General features: G+C 35.7%; 1 protein-coding gene and 1 long non-coding RNA gene across 2 annotated transcripts; one reads left to right on the top strand and one right to left on the bottom strand.

The window, feature by feature from the left end:
- Positions 1–45: 45 nt before the first annotated feature.
- On the top strand, positions 46–2772 carry LOC110867190 (receptor-like protein EIX2). Its single transcript, XM_022116320.1, has one exon. It carries the CDS (start codon positions 46–48, stop codon positions 2770–2772), a length of 2727 nt encoding a protein of 908 aa, XP_021972012.1.
- Positions 2773–3515: 743 nt separating this feature from the next.
- On the bottom strand, positions 3516–12222 carry LOC110869150. Its single transcript, XR_004863008.1, has 3 exons — positions 12124–12222; positions 3821–4071; positions 3516–3603 (listed from the first exon to the last, which is right to left on the bottom strand). It is a non-coding gene; the product is annotated as an uncharacterized LOC110869150 (long non-coding RNA).
- Between the last annotated feature and the right edge of the window lie 890 nt (positions 12223–13112).

Here is a 13112-nt window from a genome sequence, read left to right as displayed (position 1 = left end):
CTTTTCTGTCAGTCATTTCTCTTCGTCATCCTCATGCACTTCGCAATGTTTTCCAAACTCATCCACACGTCTGCAGTACAGAGCGGCACCACCGGTGATCGTCTGGCACTGCTTGCCATCAAATCCATGATTAAAGGTGACCCACAAGGTCTCTTGACCTCATGGAACCATTCCAGCACTAATTTCTGCCAATGGCAAGGTGTTACATGTAGCCTTCACCACCAAAGAGTCACCCACTTGAACCTCTCAAACGGAGGCTTGATTGGTACGTTGTCTCCCTCCATCGGAAATCTAAGCTTTCTAAGGGTCATTTGGTTTTCTAACAACTCGTTTTCTGGTGAAATTCCACCTGAAATTGGGCGTCTCTTAAGATTACGAGAACTACATCTTCGCAACAACTCTTTCACCAGAAACATTCCAGCCACCATAATGAATTGCTCCAATCTCCAACTCCTTACCTTGGGTAACAATAATCTAGTCGGCAAGATCCCAGATGGGATTGGATCATTATCCATGCTAAACGAACTCGCCCTTCATGACAACATTCTACAAGGCGATATTCCTTCAGAAATTGGGAGTCTTTTTAGATTACAAGGACTATGGCTTTATAACAACTCTTTCACGGGAAACATTCCGGCCACCATAACGAATTGCTCCAACCTCCAAGTCCTTAGCTTGGGTAGCAATAATCTGGTCGGCAAGATCCCAGATGGGATTGGTTCATTGTCCATGCTAAGCCACCTCGCCCTTGCCGACAACATTCTACAGGGCGGGATTCCACCTGAAATCGGGCGCCTCTTTAGATTACAAGGACTATGGCTTTATAACAACTCTTTCACCGGAAACATTCCGGCCACCATAACGAATTGCTCCAACCTCCAAGTCCTTAGCTTGGCTAGCAATAATCTGGTCGGCAAGATCCCCGATGGGATCGGTTCATTGTCCATGCTAAGCATCCTCGACCTTTACGACAACATTCTACAGGGCGGGATTCCACCTGAAATCGGGCGCCTCTTTAGATTACAAGGACTATGGCTTTATAACAACTCTTTCACCGGAAACATTCCGGCCACCATAACGAATTGCTCCAACCTCCAAGTCCTTAGCTTGGGTAGCAATAATCTGGTCGGCAAGATCCCTGATGGGATTGGTTCATTGTCCATGCTAAGCTTCCTCGCCCTTCAAGATAACATTCTACAAGGCGGAGTTCCAAATGAAATCGGGCGTCTCTTTAGATTACAAGAACTATGGCTTTATAACAACTCTTTCACTGGAAACATTCCGGCCACCATAACGAATTGCTCTAACCTCCAGATCCTTGTGTTGGGTAACAATAATCTGGTCGGTACGATCCCAGATGGGATTGGTTCATTGTCTATGCTAACGCTCCTCGCCCTTGAAGATAACATTCTACAAGGCGGAATTCCACATGAAATCGGGCGTCTCTTTAGATTACAAGTTCTAAATCTTTATAACAACTCTTTCACCGGAAACATTCCGACCACCATAACCAATTGTTCCAACCTCCAATTCGTTGATTTGCGTTTCAATAATTTTTGGGGAAATTTACCTTCTCTCACAAACGGTTCATCTTCAATATTATTGGAACTATCAAATAATAATTTTGTGGGATCATTACATAATTTGGTTTGTTCCAACAGTGTGAACAAGATCAAATATGTTGGTTTGGGATATAATCTGTTGTCGGGTGTTATTCCAGATTGTTGGGAGAAGTGGCCGAACTTGGTATTCTTAAACTTGCAAAACAATAATTTTTGCGGTAAGATTCCAAGAACATTGGGTTTTATGCGTTCCTTACAATTACTGAACATTCATGGAAACAAGATCTTAGGAACAATACCTTCTTCCCTTATGAATTTGTCAAACTTAAAGATCCTTCAACTTGGGAGAAATGAACTTGTCGGAAATATTCCTACATGGATTGGAACAAAACTCACTTTCTTGAGAATTCTCAACCTTAGATCCAACAATTTTTACGGAAGTATTCCTCACCAACTCTGTTTTATTTCACATGCTCAAATCTTGGATCTGGCTCATAATAACCTGTCTGGAAATATTCCAAGATGCTTCAACAACTTTAGTGTCCTTTCTGGCATAGAAACTAGCTTAGAGTTTCAGTTTTCATTCTCTTTGGGAGTCTTATCATCTATTGTCAGTGATTCATTGGTGATGAAGGGACGAGAGGACACCTATACAGTTTTTCTAGAGCTGGTTATGCTATTGGACCTTTCGAGCAACAATTTTTCTGGTCAAATTCCCAATGAGCTTATGGCCCTTCGGGAGTTAATATCACTAAATTTATCAAGAAATCAGTTGACAGGGAATATTCCAGATAAGATAGGAGACATGAAAGCACTTGAATCTTTTGATTTATCGCTAAACAAGCTTTCTGGGGAACTTCCCATGAGCTTGTCAAAGTTGAACTTCATTAGTATCTTCAATGTGTCTTACAACAATTTTAAAGGAAGAATTCCAACAAGTACTCAAATTCAAAGCTTAGACGAGTCCAACTTCTTTGGTAACAAACTTTGTGGAGCTCCGCTAACTAGTGATTGTGTACCGGTTGATGTACCTGTTATAGCGGGAGACCAAGAAAAAGAAGATGGATCACATGGAGAAGATTGGGAGTTAATTATTAGCATAGTGCTTGGATTTATTACTGGATTTTGGATCGTTGTGGCTTCACTGATCGTGAACAAATCATGGAGGATTGTATATTTCCGTCTCTGGGGAAAATGGATCAAGGTATAGCTATTTGTATGATGTGATGATGAAAATAAGGTTGTTAGTAGGTTTCACTTATTTCTTTGAAAACTAAACATATTGTATTAAATAAAATTATAAACTTGTATTCAAGATGAGTATTCAATATTGTCTTGCTCGAAGTTAACAAATTTCTTAAGCATAATGATTCTAAATAGGATTTGTAAAAGTGTAATCATATTAGTGGGATTTCAGAACAATGACTATGTTTAGTTGCAAAACTAAAAGTCATTATTCATTAAGTAACATCCAAATCACAAAATTAAAAGACGTTTGTCATTAGTGATAGAATTTCATCACTCACAATATCCAATCATGTTCCGCCATGTCAGCAACCATTTTTCGATCACTCACAACCTTTTTTAGTGGCGGTGGTCATCACTCACCACCACACCCAACAATTTCCCCCAAACTAACAATTACCCTCACAAAAAAAAAAAAAAAAAAAAAAAAAAAAAAAAAAAAAACATCACGCCGTGAAGAAAATAACGGAATCGGGTTTACGTTATTGTATCACGCGTTGAACAAAGAGTGGCGGTGGCATAATTCATTGTATAACGCGTTGTGGACTTTTATCACGGGAAAATAACGATGCGCCCCCACTTCTCTTAGTAAGATCCAAATCACGAGTGACCAGTGGCCCTTCTTAGAAGCCTGGTGTATAAGTAAAAAGAATTTGAGTTGAGGGACATTATAAACTCCCGTACGGAAGTATATATCTATCTATGAAATATGAAATTAACACCTACAGATAGCCTTGTTCTTCACTCTTATCTATCCTTTCGGATCCCCAATTTCAACCTCCTCCCATTTCAGCACCTTTAAAAAAAATACATATTCTTCAGCAGCATGTACAAGTAGGAATATGTTTAATATCATCTAACAAAAACATAGAAGAAACATGTGGTGAGGATGAAAAAACCTCAAGCTCATAAACCCTAATGCCTATTACCATTGTTCAGATTATAAAACATTAAAAGTTTTGTGAACATGCGAAATAGGTGGATGGAAAAGGGGATCACAAATTCACAGTTACCTGAAAGGTGTCTTTTCCCACAGAATCGAACACAACATCAACTCCTTCACCATCTCAGCAACACGGGTAATAATATCCTCTTCTTTGTAGATAATAACATGATGACATCCATCTTCATTTGCTTGCAAAGCCTTCTATTTGGTTGATACAGTTCCAATGACAGTGGCACCAAGCATATTTGACCACTGGCAAAACACAGAACCAACCCCGCCTGCTGCTGCATGAACCAACACCTTGTGTCCTTGTTCTACCTGTATTAACACTTGCTGCTTTCAGGTAAATTAAATACAGACCCACAGTTATTACACTGCGATTCGGTTGGATAAAGTGCTCTTCTGATGTATGAAGATGGTTTACATTAGCTGACCCATGTAAATGTTCTTATATTAGTTGTAATACGAAATAGATAAAACAATTGATAGTATATTTGTAGAACAGAGGAAACCAATTTTCCCTCTACGCATATTTTAGACACAACAACTAAAGCAGGACAACATGTCAAACAAAACAAACTTAGTTAAAACATAACGAGTCAAACGGGTAGAAAGCCGCCCAAAGTCTATATTTAACGCATACAACCTCCTTAAATCACTGTTATTTAAAGCTTTAGGTTACTGCCTACAATTGTTTCCAGATCATACTTAACAAATGCATTAAAAATTAACAAAACACTTTCTCACAGTAAAGGCAACCTGACACATACTAAAATGACATAAACCGAACCCGTGTTGGCCAGATACCTGACCTGGTCAACCTGCCAAGTTTCCAAATACACTAAACACCATCCCCTACAAGGATCAATGGCCAGGATATCATTAGAATTATCATTTTTCTCTCTAGAAAGTGTATTGTATTTTAACTATCATTTGCAAGACACATAAACCCGTGAAGGTCATTATCGTTTTCTAAGCGAAAGTGCAAATTACCATGACCGAAGCAACTACCAAATGATTGATAAGAGGAAGAAACATTGCTTTGTCTGCCAAAAGCCCAAAACAACCTGCTGTATAGGTTCCCATGGCACTCCCGAAATGATGATAAACAACATCCCCAATTTTCAAATCACACACCCCTGTCCCAATGGCTGTCACCACAACTGCTGCCTCTGTCCCTGCAAATCATACTTTATGTATCAACATCACATATCGTTTCGAGAATCGTATCACATGTTCATAAACATCCCAAACCACCAAACTGCCGAAACCGAAGATAGTCAACCAGTTTGAAGTATGTACGGTCCGGTTCACGATATAGTTCTAACGAATTGCTAGTTTACGGTTCGGTTTATCGTTTGAAAGTTGAAACCGGTTGTCTAAGCTGAACATACAATTTTGCATTTATTATTTAAATTTTTTATTTTAGAAATATAAAGTTATCTACCTATATCATACTCATCAACAATCTTATCATTTGTTTAAAGAATTTAATACAAAATTCTGCTCTATTAGCCCAAAATAAGAATTTTTAACAATCTTATCATTTGTTTAAAGAATTTAATACAAAATTCTTGCATTTATTATTTATATTTTTTTATTTTAGAAATATAAATTACGTTTTTGGCCCCTGTGGTTATGTCAGTTTTACTATATTAGCCCAAAATAAGAATTTTTAACGTATCTGCCCCCATGGTCCCTATATCTAACCATTTTGGCCCCTAATTCTAACCAAACCCCAACTCTGGTTGATTTCTTGGTCACATGGGTTGCACATGACGGGTAAAATTGTAATTTCTCATCCTATTTTAATTAGTTTATAAAGAAAAAAACCTAGCCATATGTGCACTACTCCGATCACCCCCTTTCTACCCAGACACCTTCAACAACTGCCGTCTGAGTCCTCCAATCACCTCTCTCCGATTCCGCCACTATTCATCACCTCCTCTGACGCCATTACACCATAAACCTCTGTCGCACACCACCGACAACCATCCTCCACCTTCGATTTTCACCTACCATCATCGCACAACACCACCATCAACCACCACTATTCGTCACCTCCCTCTGATTCACCACCACCGTTCACCTGAAACCCCCATCAACAACATCTACTGCTGGTTTCTCCTCCACCGTTCACCCTATCGAGCTTAACAAATCAACAGTCGCAGATTGACACGGATTCGGTGAGATGGGTTTTGGAGATAAAGCCTTTCTGACAACAGTTGACTAATCTTTACCGTACTTTCTGGGTCTGCCTCTTTTTTTCTTTTCTGTCATCGGTGTTACTCCGGCCGCCGTGTACGCAGGAGATGATGCTATGGATAGATCTTGTGGTGCTGGGCTCAATTATTGGAAAAGTTGAAAACTGAAAAGATTTTTAGACCAAACAAAAATCTGGGAAATTTTTCATGGAAGAGAGATCAAAGAGGTAAGAACAAGACTGTTTCTGAAATAAAAATTTGCAGAAAATTATGAAGATGAGAGAGTGCACAGTATGAAGAAGATGAATAGATGATCAATATATATATATATATATATATAGGGTTGGGCTCTATAAGAAACCCCATCTTTTTTAAAAAACCTTGGAAACCCAACCTCATCCATTGATTCTCTTTCATCCAACTTGATCAATGGCTCTCATCATTTTAGTAACAATTATAATTAAAAGAAATAGTATAATGCACATTTGAAAGTCTGTGAGGGCATTTTCGGTAGAACAAAACCCACCTTTTAGCATTGAAAATGACAAAACTCACTTGTGTCATCATCTCTCTCCTCTTTCTTCTAGTCAAATCTTTCAATTAACTATTATCTCTCTCCTCTTTCTTCATCATTGAAAAGAAGAAAGCTTCATGGTCTTCAATGGTGATCCTTCAATGGTGATCTTCATTTGAAGATAATTTTAGCGTCATGTGGTCTGAAAAAATCACAAAGACACACGCACGAGTGTGTGTGTGAGAAGAGCGATGACAAGATGAATGTTTTTAGAGAGAGAAAGTTGATGTTTTAGATAGAGAAACAACAATCTTTATTACAAAGACACACGCACGAGTGTGTGTGTGTGAGAAGAAGGTTTGAAGATCTTCTTCGTGTTCATCGGACGGGTATAGATCCGGTAAGTGTTCTTGAAATATCATTTCACACTTGATTTTTTGTTGAAATGGTTGTTAATATGTTTTTGTGTGCTGAAAGTGTTTTAGTATTGGTTAATGGGGTATCCATGGTTAATGTTAATGTATTTTAAATAAATCAAAAACTTTAGGATGAGATTTTGAACGGGTTTTTTTTGTTGGTTTAGTTGCTTGTTAGGGGCTTTTGATCTTAAAAATAGCTGTTTTTTTGTTGGTTTGAGTTGCTTGTTTGGGTTTTTGATCTGAACAGTAAGTGTTTTTTTTGTTTGGTTACTTGATTCACAGACTCAGGCCCATAACACGTGTTAAGCCCCCCTGTTATATTGTTATATAACGTGTTTTGATTTACAGAAACAAACCCATAAAGATATTCAATTGAGAAGCTGGATGGATGTAGGAGAAGTTAATGTGTGTTCTAGTAATGGTTAATGTTAATGTATTTTAAATAAATCCAAAACTTTAGGATAAGATTTTGAACGGGTTTTTTTTTTTTTGTTGGTTTGGTTGCTTTGTTTGGGGCTTTTGATCTTAACAATATTTTTTTTTTGTTGGGTTGCTTGATTTATAGAGACAGACCTGTAACATGTGTTAAGCACCTGTTAGAATGATATATAACGTGTGTTGGTTTACAGAAACAGATCCATAAAAGATATTCAATTGACAAGCTGGATGGATGTAGGCGACGTTAATGGCGGGGACATTGAATAAGTCACATCCTTTGGGAAAGAAGTCTTCGTTCATTTATAACATGTGTTAGTGGTTCATGCTGTAACAGAACACCATGATGTAAACCTGACATGTGTTCATGTATAACATGTGTTAAGCGCCTGTTAGAATGATACATAACATGTATTAACCTTTTGTTAATTAAAAAAAAGTAATATCTATTTTATTTTTGTTGATGTTTAAAATATCCGATAATGTGGATACTGAGCGTAAAACTTGTACAAGTAACAAATGTACAAGTTAGTATGTAACGTGTAATATGAAACGAGCCATTTATGGTAACACATGTAACGGTATAATATGAAACGGGTCATTTGTTTTGCACATTTTGGAATGTATAATATGTGTTAAGCCACTGTTATAATCTTTTTGTAACCTGACATGTATTCATGTATAAGCTAGTGGTTTACAATGTGTTAAGCCTCTGTTATAATCTTGGTTTAACCTAACATGGTGTCATGTATACCTGGGATAAAATGTGTTAAGCCTCTGTTATAATCTTGGTTTAACCTAACATGGTGTCATGTATAAGCTAGTGGTTTCCAAAACACCATGATGTGTATATACATACTGTAACATGTATTAAGCGACTGAAATATATAACATGTGTTAAGCATCTATTATAACATGTGTTAAGACTTCCATAATAGATGCATAAACTCCAATAGTAACTTAATAACAACAGAGTAAACCTGATATAACGTGTGTTAAGCCTCTATTATAACATGTTTTAAGACTTCCGGAATGGATGCATAAACTCCAATAGTGTGTTAAGACTTCCAGAATGTGTTAAGTCCAATAGTAAACTCCAATAGTAATATGTGTTAAAACTTCTAGAATCGATGCATAAACTCCAATAGTAACTTAATAACAACATAGTATACCTCATATAACGTATGTTAAGTCTCTTTTATAACGTGTGTTAAGGCTTCCATAATGTGTTAAGTCCATACCGTTTTAACATCATGTACTAGACAAAACAATAAGAGTCTCAAAATACATATTACTAGTAAACGAAAATACATAGCACTAAGAAAAATGGTGGAGTTTCCTTTGACAGTCTGCCTTAGCTTTTCAGCGGCTACCTTTGCTGCCTTAGCTTTTCAGCGACTACCCTTGCTTTATTGTTTGGGTCGGTCTTGAAACGGTTTGTAAACATGTGGGTGTGCGTATGCCATGGAAGTTAAAAAATGTGTTTTCATGTCTCACGTAACACGTGTTATGTTGTACATGGGTTCCATGTCACTTGTAACACATGCATGTCCGAGAAGTTCAAACTATAACACGTGTTAGTTGTGTTGTGCTGTAACATAAACATGGTCATGATCCTTGAGCATCTGATCCACGTTTGACGAAACCAACGTTTGCTATAACACGTGTTATTTGTGTTGTGCTGTAACACAAAAATAAAAACCTGTAAATTACATAAACATTTACCCCTTTTAAGAACCATTTTAACAAAAAAAAAATCATGTTTCATCTCTAAAACAGCCATTACACAAAAACCTATTAACAACCAGGTTTTATGAATAATTTTTGATATTTTAAGTGTAAAAAATGGAGCCAGACGTTGAATATCATCTTATAAAGTCCATACCAATATCAATTTTAAATTCAATATTTTATTGGTTCAATATTTAAGTGTAAAATAGTAGAACCGTAAATTATAATCATCTTTCAAAGTTCATACCAACATGCTCAAGTTATCAACTAACATAAACTCCACAAAATCAGAAAAATCCATACGAGATACCCAGAATCAAACATATATGAAAACATATGTTGCATAAAACTAAAAGAGTGTAAAAAACTCACAAATATCAAGATCTGAAACAACATATACAAATCATATTTTATATAAACAAAAAAAGTGTAAAAAACTCACAAATATCCAAATCTGTAACAACATTATGAAACATGTGGACAAAGGAGATCTAAAAGGAACGGAACAAGATCTGGAAGGGGTTTCCACGTGGATCTGACTTCATATATAACATCTTCATCACAAAACCACGTTCTTCATCAGGGATTGATCGATCTGATTTTCGTTCTTCACTTCGTTCTTCATCGTTGTCAATGAACCTGTTGGGGAAACTATGGACCGGTGACATTAACTCGGAGGTTGGTGGATTTGTCTCCATGACCATTAATGGAGAAATGATAATTTGGAGGAGAAGATGAAATATGCACTTTCTCTTTCTGTTAAAAGAAGATATAAATTAAAATAAAATGAAATAGGGTAAAAGAAATATGGGGTGGCTGATTTGAACACATGAGTTGATTGGCATTAAATGATCATGTCAGATAAATTGGGAAAATAACTTGGGTTGGGAAATTACTGATATAACCTTGAGAGCAAAAAGGATTAACAAGGGACTATGGCAACGTGGATTAATATAGGCCACAAGTAAGGTTTCCTAAGTTTTCTAAGTAAATGGGGTTTTTTGCATAGCATTCTCCTATATATATATATATATATATATATATATATATATATATTAAATTAAAAGGGAAATAACTCAGATTTTTTCAGGAATAATGGGGTGGTACACTGGTATCGAAATATAAAGATTGAATTTCTTTTGTGAGATGTATAGAAAATTGTGGTTTTTTTGGATGTTAAAAGCAATTTTGAATAACTTTTGATTGCATTTCTTGAATTCTTGATAAGGCTAGTGATTATGGTCCAGAGTTTTCGTTTAAATACTTCAAAAGTTGCTGAATCGGTAGCTTTCAATTGCAGTTCTGGGTTTGAAGATCGGAAAGTGGGTTTGAAGATCAGGGTTTGAAGTTCTGGGTTTGAAAGTGGTTTGAAGATCCAATGTGCAGATGATAATTATTGTTTCTTTATTTTTTATAAAGTCATTAAAAGTAAAGGGGATGGGAAATTACAATTTTACCCATCATGTGCAACCCATGTGACCAAGAAATTAACCAGAGTTAGGGTTTAGTTAGAATTAGGGGCCAAAATGGTTAGATATAGGGACCATGGGGGCAGATACGTTAAAAATTCTTATGTTGGGCTAATATAGTAAAACCGGCATAACCACAGAGGCCAAAAACGTAATTTACTCTTTAAAAATTAACTTTTTTTTTCAGAAATCCGAATAGTAAAACCATGAAAACCGCCCGGTTAACCTAAACCGTATGTATTCAGAGACACCAGTCTTAAGAGACACCAGTCTTAAGACATGGTTATATTTCATCAAAAATTATAGTCAGAAACAAGAAATTTGTTAAAATTTAGGCAATCAAGCGACAGATCTATCAATATATTATAAAACTAGGTTAGTTCCCCGTGTGTTACACGGATTGAACAATTTAAACTATATAATAAATATTTCTTGTAAATGCAAATCAAAGACGGAGACATTTATATATATTTGATAAATAATGAAACTAATAATAATAGTAGTAAAAAAATCTCATACATGTATACAGAGTCGTCTGTAAGAATTCATGTACCCTGTTTGAGCTCGAAAAAATATGTTCTTTCGTATTGTTTTAATATTACTATTTAATTTTAAAATAAAATGGGTATTGGGCTTGGTAAGAGCATGTTTGGTTATGTTTTTTGAAACAACTTATAGACTTATTGGGGTTTTGGAAAAGTAAGTATGGGGTGTCTTATTGACTTATTGGTTTTTTCCTCTCACATACACCCATATTGTCAAACATCATTTTGTAGATTATGACTTTTCAAAAAGCTTTCAATAAGTCAATAAATATTTTCAGAAAGCTTAGCCAAACATGCCCTAAAGCTAATGCCAATGGGTATTGGGCTCACTAAGAGCATGTTTGGTATGCTATTTTAAAAAAAATTAACATTGATATCGGGTTTTATTTTTTTTTTTATAAAAAACACGTGCCCCTCGAAATCACAGACCCTGTGTGGTGGTCCTCCCCGCACACCCTTATCACCGCCCATGCATGTGTATACTCATTTAAGTACCGATATACATTTGATGATATCCTATATTTTTTTGGTATTCAATTAACATTTTTCTATTTAGTATTATTTGCAATTATTAACATTTTTCTAAATGTATATATAGAGTATGGATGTTACTGAATTTTTGAAGAATAATTTTTAATTTTGACATATATATTCAAACTTATAATTATATAATGTAGTCATGAATTTTAATAAAATCAAAAAAAGCGTGAAACCCTTTTCAAATTTCAATAAAAGGGTTATAATTATTAGATAAATATTTTTCTATTTAATATTATCTACAAATTAGAAGATAAATTATTAGAAAATAAATATGAAAGAAAGGCGGGAAAACCAAAAAATAGGTGCATCCAATGAATGACACGTGTCACGCATTTTACTTTATTATATGTATAGATATCACAAAAATTGTAATCATAACACCACAAAAAAAAGAGAGAAATATTTACAACGACTGTGCGGAGTAATTCCTGCTCGATTGCAGAATCAACATCAGTACTGTGACTGTACAAAATGAAAATCACAAACAAATACAGATCTTTTAGGCAAACGTACCTTTTAGGCAAGACAAGAGTTCGTCTCCTCTGAACTGGTGGTTTGGGGGTGAATTTTGGCTGTAAAATACTGAATGATGAAAGAATGTGAGAAATTAGTCGACGGTCGGAGAAGAGGTAGGGTTTGAGTTGAAGATGAAAAAGAAAAGAAAAGTAAATAAAGTTCCTGAAGAGGATTCGAACCTGAGCATCTTTGAGAAGAAAAACATTGTGGTTATTTTTTCTTTTGTGATAGTCTATCTTGGCCCTCTCAAGTCAAAAGTTTCTTTTGTGGTAGTTTATTTTGGGCTTTTGGCCCTCTCAAGTCAACTTTCTCAAAGTCAAAAGTTTCTTTTGTGATAGTATATTTTGACCAGTCAAAAGTTTCTTTTATGATAGTATTTTTTTGCAAATATGTGGTAATTCATGTTTTGAATATTTCTAAGTTATTTCATCAACACAGTATAATTGAAACTTTTGTAGACCACGGGGTGTGTGGCGTGGGTTGGGCGGCGGAATGCATTTAACGCTGGCTAGACCACACCCGGCTAGCGTTGGCCATGGCGTTACCCCGCTGGCGTGGGGATTGAGTCTGACATTGCTTGCTGTTAAACCAAACATTTCTTACTAATTTTTGCCATCTATAAATTCAAAAACCATTATCAAACTTCAAAAAAATATATAAAATGGATTCTTCAAGTTCAAGCGATTCGTATGATAAATTTGTTTTGTCATCCTCATCCGACGACAGGGCAGAATTATTATTATCAGCAGTGCCGATGGTAAAACATGTTTTGACACTTCCTAGATTCGACTCCAAAAAGATGAAGATGATTGATTTTTTTTGGTCATGTAATGTATTTTTTTAATGTAGTTATTTAACATAATACTAAGTCTATGATTAATATATATAAAAAAAAAAGAAATTTAGGTGTTATATGGCACCCCTAACGCCACCTAGCCACGCCCCTTCCATACCTCACTTTTTCGGATGTGACCTGATGAAGCCCA

Source organism: Helianthus annuus, chromosome 7 (genome assembly GCF_002127325.2).
Source record: "Helianthus annuus cultivar XRQ/B chromosome 7, HanXRQr2.0-SUNRISE, whole genome shotgun sequence".
Taxonomy (NCBI): domain Eukaryota; kingdom Viridiplantae; phylum Streptophyta; class Magnoliopsida; order Asterales; family Asteraceae; genus Helianthus; species Helianthus annuus.
Note: the sequence above shows the minus strand (reverse complement) of the source record. Positions and strands in the feature narration are given on the sequence as shown.